The sequence below is a fragment of the Pieris rapae genome, chromosome 11 (assembly GCF_905147795.1).
Source record: "Pieris rapae chromosome 11, ilPieRapa1.1, whole genome shotgun sequence".
Lineage (NCBI taxonomy): Eukaryota > Metazoa > Arthropoda > Insecta > Lepidoptera > Pieridae > Pieris > Pieris rapae.
Window position 1 is genome coordinate 10,127,151 of NC_059519.1, and position 16,205 is coordinate 10,143,355.

The 16,205-nt window shown below is 34.5% G+C and overlaps 1 protein-coding gene across 1 annotated transcript in view; it reads left to right on the top strand.

The window, feature by feature from the left end:
• The first annotated feature begins 1,749 nt into the window (after window positions 1–1,749).
• LOC110994651 (thyroid transcription factor 1-like) overlaps window positions 1,750–16,205 on the top strand; it is a 32,222-nt gene continuing 17,766 nt past the window's right edge. The window contains exons 1-2 of the mRNA XM_022261446.2: window positions 1,750–2,014; window positions 4,939–5,138. Of these exons, the coding sequence (XP_022117138.1) occupies window positions 1,788–2,014; window positions 4,939–5,138 (427 nt within the window). The 5' untranslated portion in view covers window positions 1,750–1,787. The remainder of the gene's footprint in view (window positions 2,015–4,938; window positions 5,139–16,205) is intronic.

Sequence of the window (16,205 nt, forward strand, 5' to 3'; positions counted from 1 at the left end):
TGTACAGTAGATTAAAAATCTGTGCAATATTGCCCGACGGCTGCAAAACCTATTCTTAGATAATTCATGTATATATGTATATGTTTTTATTGAACGGACTAATATCTGCTGCTGAGTTGCATCATCGATCGTCAAGACAGAATATAAAATACCATCTGTATCACCTCCACGTCTACCGTTCCACAACTGAGCGATTTTAAGGCAGTTTTTGCCGCGCACCACCACTATTATCAGTTATCCACTGAAGTATTTCCAAACCAATTCCACTTAAAATCTCTAGAAGATCGTCAAATTCTTGACTTGAGAAGGGCAGCTGCGCACTTGCGAGCCTTAAGGCATTGTGACTATTCATGGCCTTGTCCACGTCCATATCATTTAACATTAGGTGAGATTTCTGTCCATTTGCAGGCAAAGTAAATATAAACCTACTTCAGTGGGCAGCCAGTTCCTTAAGAGACGCTCAATTGTGGAACGACGGAGGTCGTGGTGATACAGATGGTAGGTACTTTTAATCTGCCTCGACATCCGATGATGAAACTCAGCTGCAGGTATTAGTCCAAACAACTCCTCTGAATATTCTCCATGGTAAATGCGGTCAATACTTTACTATGCTGGGTATATGAGCAAAGGTTGTAACATTTTGCTTATTAATCTTTATAAGTGTGGCGATTATCTAAATCGTCATTACGTCCCGTCAGTATAGCCAGACGGAGGCACTTAAAAATTACATAATTTCACATTTTTTTATAGAACTGGGGGAAAACGGGCAGGAGGCTCACCTGATGTTACGTGATACCGCCGCCCAAGACTTCCGAGTTCAATCTGAATTGTAGTTGAAGAATTGTGAGATTCTTGTTTTTCAGAGAAAACCAAAAATCACATACATTGAACAGCTACTAGGCTAATCAGCTTGCCAACAATTAGCAACGAGAACTCTACATTATACCTACAAGACTAATGGACAAAAAACTATTAACTTCTTTAGGTACCAATGAAAAGGCGCCTTCTAGACATAGGTATAAAATGATCTGGCGTTTAATTTCGTGCAAGCAGTTTTATAAGTAGTCTTGGAAATCAGAGACAGTGTTATCTAGCTGATATCTGAATGTGTCTATAGCTTATTTGATAAATGTACTAAATACCTATAGAGTATTATGAGTAACATTTTTTGTTCTTTTACTGCTCCTAAGCTCCAATTAGAGCTCAAAAGTTTATTGAATAGTAATACTTTTATATTAATATATTAAACATTTTCAGTTTCAGAGCTTTTAAGACACATCGGGAGGTATCTACCAATACTAAGTAGGTATAACTGTTACAATAACAATTCAAACTTTTAAATGACTTAGGGTAGGTTACAACATAAGTAATTATTGTATCACATATAGATATGAGGTCGCAGCAGACACTAAAGTTGTAGATAACGATAATTACACTGTGTTTTTACAATAGAATCACGGCCTAACTTTCTGTTATCACAATGGTGGCTGCCTAGATGGGTTAATTGGCTACATGAGCCATAATTTCCATGATTGTCAAAGTAAAAGTTAGCTAACGGCGGTAATGTGCGCGCGGGGCGTCGCGGGCGCCAGACGCGCGGCCGCGGGCCGACTGGCGTCTCGGCAGCGGGCGGCGGGCGGGGCCGACCAATGAGCGCGTCGGGCGGAGCGCAGGGCGGGGCCGGCGCGGGGCGGGACGGGCTCGGCGGGCGCGGCGGGCTCCGACGCCACTCTCGCCCCGAGAGCCACTAGAGGCTGAGCCGTCGAGTGGCGTCGAGTGTCGATCGGATGTCCGCGGAGGGCGGCGGCTATTCGCCGTGTCCGGCGGAGGCGCTGCCGGAGCTGAGCGCCGCCGAGCTGGCGATGAGCCTATCGCCCAAGTCGGCGCTGCTGCAGCAGAACCTGTCGCAGTTGCAGCTGCAGCATTCGACCCCTTTCTCGGTGACGGACATCCTGTCGCCCATCGAAGAGTACCGCAAACTGGAGCTGGCCAACAACCCGCCGTCGCCGTACAGGTGCGTGCATCGATCTGGCGGGGGACCCTCCCGATTTTTCGAGTGGCCGAAGGTCTCGAGGGCACTCGAGCGCGCCTAGTCGAAGGATATAGTTCGGTGACGTTTGTTTGTGCAGGTATGTTGTGATCGGTCAAGTGACGTGATCGTGTGAGGTCAACGATGTGTCGGTATATGGACTCGCGTTTCTCGACGAATGCCACTCGAGGATGTAAACAATATTAGCGGTGTAGATGCTGTGGCGGAGGTTCGAGCCTGCCCCTTAGGGAACTGCGCCACCTAAATGCTAACAAATGAGTTTTATGTACGTATCTACGGAATTTTCAATTCCTAACGGTCGCGGTTAATCATAAATAGTTTTTCCAATTTTATTCTTCGCTTTACTACGTCTGGCGTTGCGGATTTTTTTATTTATTTTGAGAGCTTTGGGTTAAATTCGCGCGTCGTGTTGCTCTAGTAATTTTAAATTGGGCTACTATTTTAATGTTGACAAATGATAAACATTGCAGTGTATTACCAATTTTATTATTATTTCTTTATGAACGGCTTAATTAGATGGAAGTGATGTTTAATTAATTAAATATGCATCGTTAATTCAAGTGTACTTTATTATAGGGAACAAATTGTAAGCGGGGACATTTAATTTAGTTTAACAATGTAATTTTTACGTTCATTTACCTAAATATAAATATATGCAATTAATTTGACAAATTGGGTGCTAGTGTATTTATTTATAAATTATAGAAAATACTTATTCGGTTTTTTCGCGTTGTTTTTCGAATATTATTTTCAAACATAAGTAATTGTTTTTTTTAGTAAAACTTGTAAATTTTATTTACACTTAGACTAACTTTTTTACTTTATTACTTTCTATAAAAAGTTTTAGAAATCTTTAATAAGTTATTTATAAAATACCTCTGCCCATATTATCTCTGTATAATTGTGTTTTTAATAACACTACTCCTACCTACTACCAATATTCTTATATATCTACATCTAATATTTTAAATTCAATTGTATGTTTATGTTGGTATATAATACTATATAATATAATATAATATAGGAATCTTCCCGGTTCCTATAAATTGTTAAGTCCTCTGGCATTTTTAGGACCTACGTAAACTAATACTTGAATAATTATATTAAAATTACGGTATGTAAAACAAATCATTGGTTCGATTCTGTGCACCAACAGACTTTCTTTTATTTAACAATCACTCGAACGGTAAAGGGAAGCGTCGTCAGGAAACCACCGGCTTCCCTTAGACCAAAAAAGTCGGTGTGTGTTGGACACAGGAGGCTGATCACCCACTCGCCTATTAGATTGACAAATGACCATAACACAGATAGAAAATCTGAGGCCACTGATTTATTTTATTAGAAATAAAGGTAATACACCTACCAAACCACTCAAATTGAGTTAGTCTTGTGATTGTTGTTATGTCTTGGTAAAATAAGTTCTGCCTACGATTTAATATTCTTAAAACGTACCAAGCCAAGTGAGCAGTGTCAAACATTGCCTACTTTATTATTCTTGTGACGATTCGTGTACTGTATTTTGCATTTTAAATGACGTGAAGTGCGCACGAGTGGGCAAACAAACTAAGTGACAGACTCACGCCTGACTATTTGGCAAATGACTATTTACATCTTGGCAAATAGAGAAAAAAATTAAATTTGTATATTTTTAACGTAGCTGTACAGGATCTGTTTTAAAACGAATTTACTTAAAGCCTAGTCATAAAATTAACAAAAGACTTAGATACCTTGTAAAATTAATAACATTTATGGAATTTTACGTTTTATTTGTAGTAGGTAGGTATTTTAAAGCATTGTGCTATATAAGAAATTATTGATGTGATGGTACGGGAGTGAGTCTGCCGAATCAAGATCAGTTCAGATCTCTTTAACTTAGAAGTCAATCATATACTTCTACTAAAAACAAATGATTTGTAATATCAAAAGAATCAGTATAAGATGTTGTTAGGTATACGTAATAACTTAAGACAGAAGGTCTCTTAAGTAGGGACCTAATAAAAAGCCGACTTGGTATAACATAGATCTCTTTTGTTACGGTAGAACTGCGTTGTGAGATTTGGTTTTTTTTTAGAATGTTTTTGATGGCATAGTCCTTTTATGTAAATTAACGCTGAAGTGACAATAAAAACCCACGTTTTGTTATTTAAATTTTTACATCATCTACAATTTAAATAATTCTATACTGTTCTTACTATATAATTAAGCATCCATTGGTAAATACATACAGAACAACATTGTGACACGCCGTTACCTAAACAATTTTCCCGTTTCCCGCTTAATTTATCTTGTCAAAATCTAATTTGTCAATTTGACACCCCATATAACCATGAAGGTTTTAATAGATAGAGTTTAGAGTTGTTTGAATTGATGGGTTGGGTTGGGGTAGCATCTAACGGGAGATTAAATTGTGTAAATAGAGATTAGGCAGATAATCCGGGGTTTTGTTCTGTGACGTGTTGGCGCCGTGACTTCGGGTGGCATTTTGTGTTAAATCGGAAAGTTAACGGCTATTGCTATTTTAAATGAATGAAGTTTAGTTTTTTAAGTTTATTTGAAACTTTAAATTGAAACGCGTGATATTTTACATTCCTATATTCACCATACCTGCACAAATAAATAGGTATATATATAAATAGATAATTTATTTTAATCGGACATCTCAAGATTAGTTTTTTACAAAATTGACCAAAACAACTTTTTTGTCATCCTTACAAAACCTTCCTTTTACAGGTTTATACCGATGGTTTTTCTAGATCTTTATTCTGGTATTGAAGGGTATCATAGCTAAGCCCATGGGCTAAAAACATAAGTAATTAGTTATTCACAAATTTCTAATACCTAAATGTGATGTAGCAAAGGTCAAAAACTAACCACGCCTCCTATTTCAGGTCCAATTCGTCCGGGAGCAGTATAAACTCTCCTCTCGGCCCGGGGGCCTCTTGTGGGATGGCGGCTAATCCCTATGCTGTGCCGTTATACGGCGGTGCCCCAGTCCAGGGTTACGGATGTGCCCCAGCTGACCTGCCCCATTATGGAGATATGCGTGGAGCCAGTTGGTACCCCGCCTCGAATGACCCCAGGTTTGCCAGTGAGTCGGTATTTTGTTTCTTAGATTTATGTACTTTATTGACAGGTTCTGGAAGTGACAATTGGACGACAGTATACATTTGCTTGTCGGATATAGTTTATATGTATAAACCTATATCATCATTACCAACTATCTTTTACAAATACATAAAAAAACACAAGCAAAACAACGGATTACGTATTTGATAATTTAACAATGCTTTTTTTTAAATTGTTTTTTTAATCAGCCCATTAATGAATAACATTTTTCTGTTGTATTCGTGAAGAATTCCATTATTCTTATAATTATTTAATATGTAATAATAATTAGGTACTTATATTATGTCAAGATAAATTCTAACGGAATTAGCGCTGCTAATATTATCGTATGCTTAGATATAATACAGAATGAAATTCTCGTTACGGCAGCAACCGGGAGCAATTGAAATTCGTCATAATTTAATTACATAACGCAACAATGAAAATTAATTTGATTAATTTTCGCTCGCCACCCCGCTTGTCCACTAAGATGGCGGCGCGTCAATAAATGCGCGCGCACGCCTGCGGCCTACGTTTCACCCCTCACACGTAACCCGCGCCACGCTAACCTAATGAGATACCTTTGAACTACAATAAACAGTTTTTGGCAAAACATTTACTTCACAAGAGTAACAACTTGAAATAAATAATTTAATCACTTTCGCGCATATCTTAAGTATACTAAAGCAACATGCATTAGTATTATAATGTGTATATTCTGGAATAAATTACGGTAAAAGGTTTACAAAGTTCTGTGCCCATCAAATTAGTGGTTAGGAATAATAATAAAAACCGTTCATTCAGATTCATTAATTATAATAGTTGCAGCACAATTAGCTATATAAAATGGGCATGCATATTAATTTAATTAATTATTGTAGAGAATAACATCATTTATTACGTTTAGTCAAATTAAAATCGAACTATTTTATCAACGATCAAGAACTCAAGGGTTCGAAAACGTTGTTTCCTTAAAAAGTTTTCTTTGGCTAGTTAGATGTCAATTACTTACTTGGATGTAGGTTCTTCTCATTATGTTTTCCTTCAACATACAAACAGCGTTGGCCAAGTGGCTCAAAGGTTCGACTGTAATCAGACTGTGTCAGACAGAAGGCTGTCTATGAAATAAAATGGTTAGAGTTTATTGCCAGTTCTTCTCTTCCGTTCTACGCCCTTGATTTGAGAACTGGCAGAAAATGTAAAATTAGAATCGTTTAAAGTATATTTTGACGTTCATAAGTGTACATTATGTTACCTATATGAATAAATGATTTTCGATTTGATTTGATTTGAAAGAAAGGGAGCAATCTGAGACCATCCTAAATTGGTTGTTTAAGTACTGGACTTTTATTATGAATGAACCATAGAAAAAATACTTAGCAACAGTTATGGTCTAGTGGCTTCAACATGTGATTCTCAACCCTGGGATTGTAAGTTCGTAATCTATGTGCGCATTTATCATTCGCCTGAACGGTGAAGGTTAACCTCGCAAGGAAATCGGCTTGCCTTTAAACCCAAAAAGTAGGCGTATGTCAGGCACAGGAGGCTGATCATCTCCTTGCCTGTTAGATTGACAAATGATCATGTATCTACAGGGGTTGTAGCGCCAGAGGTTTATTTTTACTTAAAACTTAGGCAAGTTAAAATCAAGTTTGAACAGCAATAACTTTAAAAACATAAATGTATCAAATTGCAGCTTACCGTCGACAGGTAAACACCATTAAGTATTAAAAAATAATGAGTACGTGCTCGGCTACCAGTGCGGTGTCTTAGTAACCTTAGATTATTCAACAGATACGGTAACTTGTGTAACTCTGAATGGGAGCTCTGTCATCATTTTATATATTTTGTTTCTAGGCTATTCCAAGATTTGATAAGATCATACGCAAATAGAACTGATTGTTATCTTATGAAAAGACTCGTTCAGAGACCTATTATTAAATGGTAAAAAACCTAAAAACCCGCTCTTGAGGTTTTGTATGGAAAACGGAACCTCCAAAGAGCTAAAGTTAATTTAATTTAATACTGATGAATTTAATTTATAACCATTATTCATGCAGTCGAAGTCAAAGAATTGTTAGAGAAATTGACTTGTAATTTTTTTCGTTAATAATTTAGAAATGTTATCTTAATAATAAAACCTATTTATTTGGAAGATTTGTTTATGTATATTATTCAAATAGGTGATGTAAAAAGTGTGATTGTCAACTCTTGCTATAGAGCTTAATCAAAGAAATAAGTCAATACGATTTCACTGGTTTAACTAGTCTTTTTCTGTTAAATTGTGTTGAAAAAAAAATGAAAATTAGTTATAACAAGTGCAATTCGTTTGATTTCTTTCGAATAATTTACAAATAATGTCGTGTAGAAAACGCTTTGAAAACTAACTAAACTCCATCAACATTTCACGAGAAAAAATTACAGTATTAAATGATTTATTAAGTATGTAAAAGCTGACGCCAAATCTAAAACTATAGTAACTAAACCTTTCAATTGGGTGCACTTGTATCATATTGTCATCCACTGCAGTTCTCGTTGCATATTACATTTCACAAAAAGATTAAAATCCAGGTATCAATGCTATCAAAATTTGACATAAAAGCAGGATAATAACATACACGACTTATATTTAAACTATTTAAAGAAATTCCACTGTTTTTCAATATTGTATGTATTATAAAGTAATTATATGTATTATTGCACTAAATAAATAAATTGCTAATATAATATTCTTAACCTACTTAGTATATTAAAAAATGATAAATAGAAATTTAAAAAGTTTGGTCCCTGAAGTGTTGAACCTTTTATACTAACAGCATACTTATTCATCGAGCAAAGAAACCACCAGCTGTGGGGCACAAAAAATTAATTAATTTTAAATTATTACCAGTACTGGATACACAGCCAAACCAATACCCTTGAATTGCTCATTAAATAACTAATAAACTATTCGTAACCACTTGATTCAAGATGGCGAACAATTTATTTAGACAATGCAAAGCAAATATCGGAACTTGGACAATTATTATGCAAATAGTTCTATAAGGACCCAACTATATTTCAATATTAAAGCATATTTTAGTTTAAATTTAAATTGATAATCAAAAATGATGTTAGCTCACGACACCTCTCTAATGATGTGACCATATTTTGATCGTGGTATATATATTAGACGTTTTAATATAGTTATAAATTTATGACAACAAATTTAAAGTATCTCACCGACTGCTGAATTCAGGTTTTCTTCTGGGCTAACCCAGAATTTATTTATAGTCGTATTGAAGACTAGTTCGCTCCGCATGCAACGCCTTCCTTCTACCCTATTCTTGTGGCCTAGAGGTCTGGGCCTTGACCTCCATTTCCGAAGTTAGGCATTTCATAAAAGCTAGGTTTTGTTCGGCACTAAACATTCTCAGTTATGAAGCATTGTACATGTATTAGTTCTGTGATTACGTTACAGGCAGCCAAATCAAATTATTTTATAATCATCCCATAAAATTATTTACAAATGTTACATTACTGAATTTGTTATAATCAATTTCAATATTGCTAAATGTGATTTTAATATTTGTTTGCGTTTAATCAAAATACCGTCAGCAATGCAAACATTCTTATTTGCTCGATGACATAACTTTTCGTTGGGTCATTAGGCATATTTGTTCTTACCTTGTGAAACGTAATATAAGTATGCTTTAAGTATTTCGATTGCAACTTGTATTTGCCTAAATGTTGCCAATGTTCTTTTTATAGGAAGAAGTACCGTAAAAATGTAGCATGCATCTACAATTAATGGAAAACCAATAAAATCTGTACATTTATTTGTGTTTCTTGGTCTAAATTTTAATACCTCCCGTTTAAGAATATTCATAGTCGATTATAAAATAGGTAGACATACATGAACAATGGCGCTATAGCGTTGAATATTTAGTCATTTATTTACCTAAAAAACACTACGATAATAAAATACAGGTGTCTGAATAAACACGCAGTTTTGTTTTAAATCGTTTATCAGCAGCGTGTATGCAAATTGTCAGTCAACAAATTAACACCCACTTCGTATCATTCGAACGAACAATAAGGTGATAAAAAGCAAACACGCAACTGGCCACTCATCCAAGATTAAAACGGTTAGCTCGAGCTAACAAAAAAACAAGCTCTTACCGTACACAAAATTATCACTACTAAATGTTTAAGGGCCGAGAGCGCTACCCTGTGGCACGCCGGAACGCTCAGTACCTGTTTATGGGAGTCGTGTAGGCAGAGACAAAATAAGCAATTCCGAACGATCCGTCCTATGTTTGTCCACCACTAGAGTCTTGGCTGAGTAAACAAGATGCCTCACGTCCGCAAATAACCATAGGTCGATGCAGTCGAAGGCTCCGGTAGATGTAATGCGATGCATGTGAAATATAGTTAGACAAATACAACGCTCTCCACTCGATATCTCTAACGATCCTTGTATCGGATGTCAACATCGAAATCTGAATTGCTGTAATTACGTAAACGTGTTAAGGAGTGTATTTTTATGACATAATTCTTAATACAAAATACAAATAAATTTAACCGAACATTATTAGCTCCGTGACATTAACTGAATTTTATTCCTAAAACCTTGTTCTTTCAAAATTCGTTATTTGTTAATGTAAAAACAAACAGGTATAATATCGAAAATACAATAACAATCGCCATATTTTACCAGTCAACGAATATATATATAGGAATATTTCAAAACCAGTTGGTTCAATAAAAATAAATAAAGTTAAAATCCAGCTACCTGTGACCAAACCGTCATACACACCGGCTCGAATTAAAATTGCTAGAGGGAATAAATGTGGCATAGTTAGGTTGTTAGGCGCGTGGAGTGGACACGTCACACGCAGAGGGCAGTTTATCTTTAGGGACGATGTTTACCATTCCATTTCAAAGTATATTTAGGAATCAAGAATGTTGCTTAGTTATGTAGAATTATAAAGATACCTATTATGTATTTTGATACTTCAGAGTCTCTTGGTCTTGAATTACAATAATATACTATAATAGCCCGTTTAATTTCCAATCATTACATAATTATATATTGATTTGTTATAGATATTTTTCTTGTTATTCTAATATCCTAGCTTCCTTCACTACCGTTGATTGTAATTCCTTCACAGGTATAGGCCTCGTCCATGGCTTTCTTTCTCCATTCACTATCTGCTAACGCTTCTATTTCTTCTATACATATATCTTCTTCCCCTTGGTCCATTAGTGATCTGTTTCATGTACCTTGGTATATGATTGTCTACTTTAGGGTATAATATAAGTATTATTCGAATACTATTAAAGTAAATATTAAAGAAATCAAATCAACAATTGATTTTAGTGACAATTGTCAAAATATATGTCATCATAGTGCGTGTTTATTTAGTAAAATACGGTGCATTCCTAATCGTATTATAAACCCCATGATGTGCATAATGTTGCCATTTCGAACGTGTCTGGCAAATTGTGCGTGCACAAACATTGGGAAATAATAGCTGTATTGTGTTTCACTCCCCCAGCGGGTCACATGCATTTTATGGGGGCGAATTTGGTTATTTTTATAGGCTAGCTCTCCAATGTGTCAGTAAAGAATTATAATGTATACAATTGATGAAATTAAAAAAATTCGAGGAGCTTATTATTTTTTAAAACAAAATTGAAGCCTGTTAAAGTCGTGAATTGTAGTAATATTGCATGAAGGACAAAAATTTATTTATTTTAAATTCACCTCAATTAATAAATAAAACTGTTTTTCTAGTAGACCGTTTTTGAGAAATCTGATTACTAATAAATTGTACCATTACCACTCAAAAAACTGTAGCAATATGTATTGATACAGATCTGTGCAGTATTGTCTGCTCAATAATACTTAAAAAATAGTATTATATCTATTAAATAAATTATATTAATAGACAGTAATGTAATAATATTAAAATACATGTTTCTTAAAAAACCTTTAAAAAAATCAATTTCAAATTTCCATTTTATTTGTTTTGTTCAACCGCTACGTATGAAGTTTTCTGTAGTTATGTTAGAACTATTCACATAGACTAGGAAATAATATACGAAATTTGGAATGGAATTTTTTGAGGTTCTGGTGCGCTGCAATTTAATTCAGACGGACAAGTATAAATAAAATATATTTCTTTTATATCAATTAGATCTCGAAAGATCATTTCTTATTTTAGAGACCTGGTGTCGCAGGTTGTAAAACTGTTTCATTTTTATATCTTACTTGGAGCTGCTGAACTTGAAGTCAAAGGTCCCACCCCAGGCTGTGCACCAGTAGACTTTCTTTACATATATGTATTTGACATACTTACTTGCCTATTAGACAGATCATATAATAGACACAGAAATTTAAGGCCTAAGAAGGTAGCACCTCAGTTTTTTTATTGATTTCAAATTTGAAGCTTATATCCTCGTACTTATACTCGATTGTATCCTGTCCGTACTCCGTACTAGAATATTGCAAAAGGATATTTGAAACAGCTGACGTGTTTCCGACAGCCATTAGCAATAGGTCAATACACGCGTGACGCCGGGAGTCAAACTTATCACGTTCAAGTGGCTATATTAGAAATCTTTATACTAATATTGGGGAAACCAAGCGATATATTACTTGTTCTTGTATTTCTTACTGAAATATTTTGCTTATTTCTGACTCAAAAAGGAGTATGTTACCGATGTATTTATTTGTTTATAAAATGAAGTGATCACTGTATAAATAGAATCGATCTTTAACAGGGATAAGATAATAAATATTTGCATTATTAATATACTAATTATGGTCGGCTCTTGTCTCAGATGTACTAGGTATCTATTCTCAAAACGCTGGTATTAAGTTTCTAAGCTATCGCTTAACATCAGAAGAGTCTTCTGCCCTTTTGTTTTATAGAAAATCATAAAAGAAAATGTAAAAAAAACAAAAGATTATTTATAATGTAACAATTTTAATATTTAAATAACACACAAAACGTCTGAGGAAGTTACGTTTATGGCTTTAATTTCGTTGATGTCTTTTTGAGGAAACTAGTTTAAGATTTTTCGTAGACCGCCACTCTAAGAATGATTTTTACTTTTTAATAAAGTTATTCCTGATGCTATGATAAGAATAGTGAAGATTCGTCTTTAAATATTTATTATTTATTTGCTTGTATTTCGGTAAGGGATGGGCCTTATCGCTAACAAGCGATTTCTTCCAGCTAACCTTAGTAAGGTAACCTAAAAAGAAATAAATATTAAGCATTACCTAAATCTTACATAATAAAAACTAAATAATAATATGAACTAAAAACCAAATATAGCTATACTCACGGATTTATGAATTACATTGCAATGCAACTTAAGATATTATTACAAAAGTCACTATTGACCAGGGTAGGATATGGTTAAGAAATGTTTATGTAGACGATTTTTAAGAGTCGGGCAGGATGGATGAGCTCTGAGATAGAAATCCCAAAAAGCACATATAAGACGAGCGCAACATATAGTTATAAAGACCAGAGAATTTTACTTTATTTCTAAAAGAAGAGGGATTATGGCATTTAAATAAATAAATGTGAATTAGATAGTAAAAAAAATCATGGGAAGAAAAATATGTCTAATACCTCCCAAACGAAAATAGAGAGTTATCACTGAATTAATTCAAAACGTAAATTAATCCATAAAACATTTAAAAACTTTGACGATTATTTAAATGATCCTAATCCTTGGGATTGATTTCATCCAGTTCAAACAATTTGTAAAACTCTAAACTTGGCGATTTACTTGCCCGCTCTACGCCCTTGACTTGCGAACTGGTATTAAATGTAAATTTAGAATCAATTTAACATCTTTTCTGTTGACATTCATAAGTATACTTGGTAAAAGGAATAAAGTTATTTTGAGTTTGAATGACACTATTTTAAAGTGAACTACCAAACACAATTAAGAATATCTCTCTTTAACTTAGCCTCTATACCTTAAAAATCAGTAAAGCTATACAAAGATTATCAAATCTACCCGGAGGGGTGACTTCGTCACACCCTGAACTGCGTTTGATGAGTTGCAGTGACCAATTGCCGTGAAATTGGTCAGTTTGGGGCCGGCGCCCGGGGCGTGCCAGATTTAATACCCTATTACTCGCTACCACGTCCACCCGCGGTTTTGTCTGCAAAATGGGAAGGTACTAAGCATTTGGTATAACCTTAATTTAATGTTTGTAAGCAATATTAAATATTCTACAGCTTTATGTGACGACCACAAAATGTTAAATCAATTGTTAAATTTGGATAAAAGGAACCAATACCTTTTGAGGCCTAGGCCTCAGATACCTGTTTCATGATCATTTGTCAACCTAATAAGCAAGTAGCTTATAGGCTCCCCGTGCTTGGTACATACCATCGACTGTTTGGGTCCAAGGCCAGTTTCCTCATGATGCTTTCCGTTCGAGCGAATGTTATATGCGCACATATACAAAAAAGTCAGTAATACACAGCCGGGGCTCAAACATACCACCGCACAGATCAAATTGGCACATTGCTCTTTGAAAAAATAGAATAAGAAATGTTAAGGAAAATTCTAGCTTTTCGTTAAAAAATAAATATGGCTACCAGTCTTTTACAGCTCCTAAGAACTATATTAATAATGCATAGCAGATATGGTAACATAGATTATTAGCTGAAAAGCTTCGGTGTCATTAAATTGTGACGACAGCTGAATGCGATACATATTGAAGAATTGTTTTCTCTCACATACAAAAATCAATATTTTACTTAGAGCTTTACGATATATCGAGCAATTCACTAAATTCTCGGAAGTATTTTGAAAGCCCGAATGAATTTTGGGGAGTCAGTGTCCGTCCCCAATTCAATTACAGATCTATTTGTTATGAAAACAAGATCGGACCCAACTGTCCTCGCCATACCATCGAATTACCTTATAATAATAAATTTTTCGCTTTAACATCGACAATTCCGTACATTTAGTTATTGTAATCTCTAATCTTTATTTCACGGGGTCATACTATCCATAGGCTTTAACTTATTCCATAAATGTTAGACAACACTAATATTGAAAAAAGTGCGTGCGTACAAATTACACATGTCGGAAGTGAAATTTCTTTGTAAATTAATTATTACTAACTAAACATAATAGATGATCATGTACCAGTATATGATCACTCCATGTATTTGTATATCTATATTCACACTGTATACGTGACTATATAACTAATGAATATATAAATAAATAAAAATCTGCGTTTACTGCACAAGATGTTATGCGATAGAATTTCCATCTAATGTTTTAATATGTAACTACCAAAGAATACACCAACATTGGTTTTATGGCGTATATAAACATGGCGTTAATTTTTTATCGATCTCCATTTCTCACTCTCTCCCTTTTCTTCATCAAAAATCCTCAAAAATTATGCGCCAAAAGAAGTTTAATTTCAAAAATTGATTAATTTAAATTTATATACTAAGTAGTACTTTTGTGTTTTTCTAAAAAAGCAACGAAAGTAATAATCATTGAAAAGCATCAGTATGTAGCCTTTCTATAATAGCAGTGTTTTCTCGTAATAAGTCACAAATACTCTCCCTTAAAGGCCGGCAACGCAACCGCTAAAAATGGATGTCTGCAGGCTCGTTTGCCAAACATTTGTTTAATTCTGAACCATATTCAAAGAACTCGTGGAACTTAAATAATTGATACGACTATCAGTACATGAAAATTTGATGGAAAATATAGTTTTCACAAACACGCTTTACATGTTTCAGCATTTATTATGGCACAATTTTATTAATTTTATAATATAATTCAGAAATTATTGACTCTTTGATTATATGTTACAAATACCCAACATTTATACCAAATATGGCAACATTATTTCAAAGTTTACAAATATTTTTCATATATTTGATGAGATTACTAACTTCTAACCTACCTAATTATATGTAATGCAGGCAAAACGCAAAACGCCGTATGTCCAATTAAAATATTTGTAAACATCTGTTCACGTATCATTAGACGCAAGCTCCCGCTCATTCAATTAAATGGCTATTAAAAAAGATTTCACGATAACAAAATGTCCGCCGCTTCATTGACGTTTAGTTCCACAGACTAAAAACTGATGTAGATAACATTCTATAGAATCAAAACAGTCGGACAATGACGTAAGGAAGAATGGAGTTATATTTTATTGAAAAGACCCTTTTCGATGGTTGAGTGTTGTGTAAATAGAATGAACGCTGGATCCGACGGAGCATAATGTGTGGAATATTGCTGCCGTGCGGGTTTCGACGTTACAATAAAATAATATTAGATCCGTATGGCAAATATGCACATGCTTATTTGGAATTTCAGGTTTTGTCTTGCTTGAGAAACAATACTGTCGTTCTAAAACTCTTTTATATTAGATCTTAATATAAAACCATATGCAAATCGCAAAATATATAATTTTCTACATATTTTTAAATGATTGTCCACCTTTGGTCGTGCGTTCAAACCCCGTCTGTGCCCAATCGGCTCTTCTTTCTATGTCCGCTACGTTGCACTTGTTACGGAGAAAAGATGTTAAGAGAATGTCTTGTCGAGACTCATATATCGACGACCTGAGTCAGTCACAAACATTCTTAAAAGGCTGGCAGCACACTTGCGACTTGGTAGTCCGAGTATCCATAGGTGTTAACGCAAATACCCGAACGCAACTGAACGTTGTGATGACGTTATGGAATATTATAAAATGCAATGCACGAAATAGTTTCTTAAATTAATCTTTTGATTGATTTGAATTGAAAGGTCATAAATGTTGTGTCAGAAATTTGTCTCTCATTAAGAAACAATCAATAAAGCAGAAACTCCGAAGAGGTCTAGTACAATTTTCACTTTATTAGATTAAATCAAAATCGCCAAGTAACTTCTGTACAAATTAATTATTACTTATCCGCGTTCCCATAATATTATTCAAATGTGCCTTTTTTTTTGTACGTGAACATTGAAATAATACGTGCACGTACAAATTTCATTAAGAATCACGGAAATA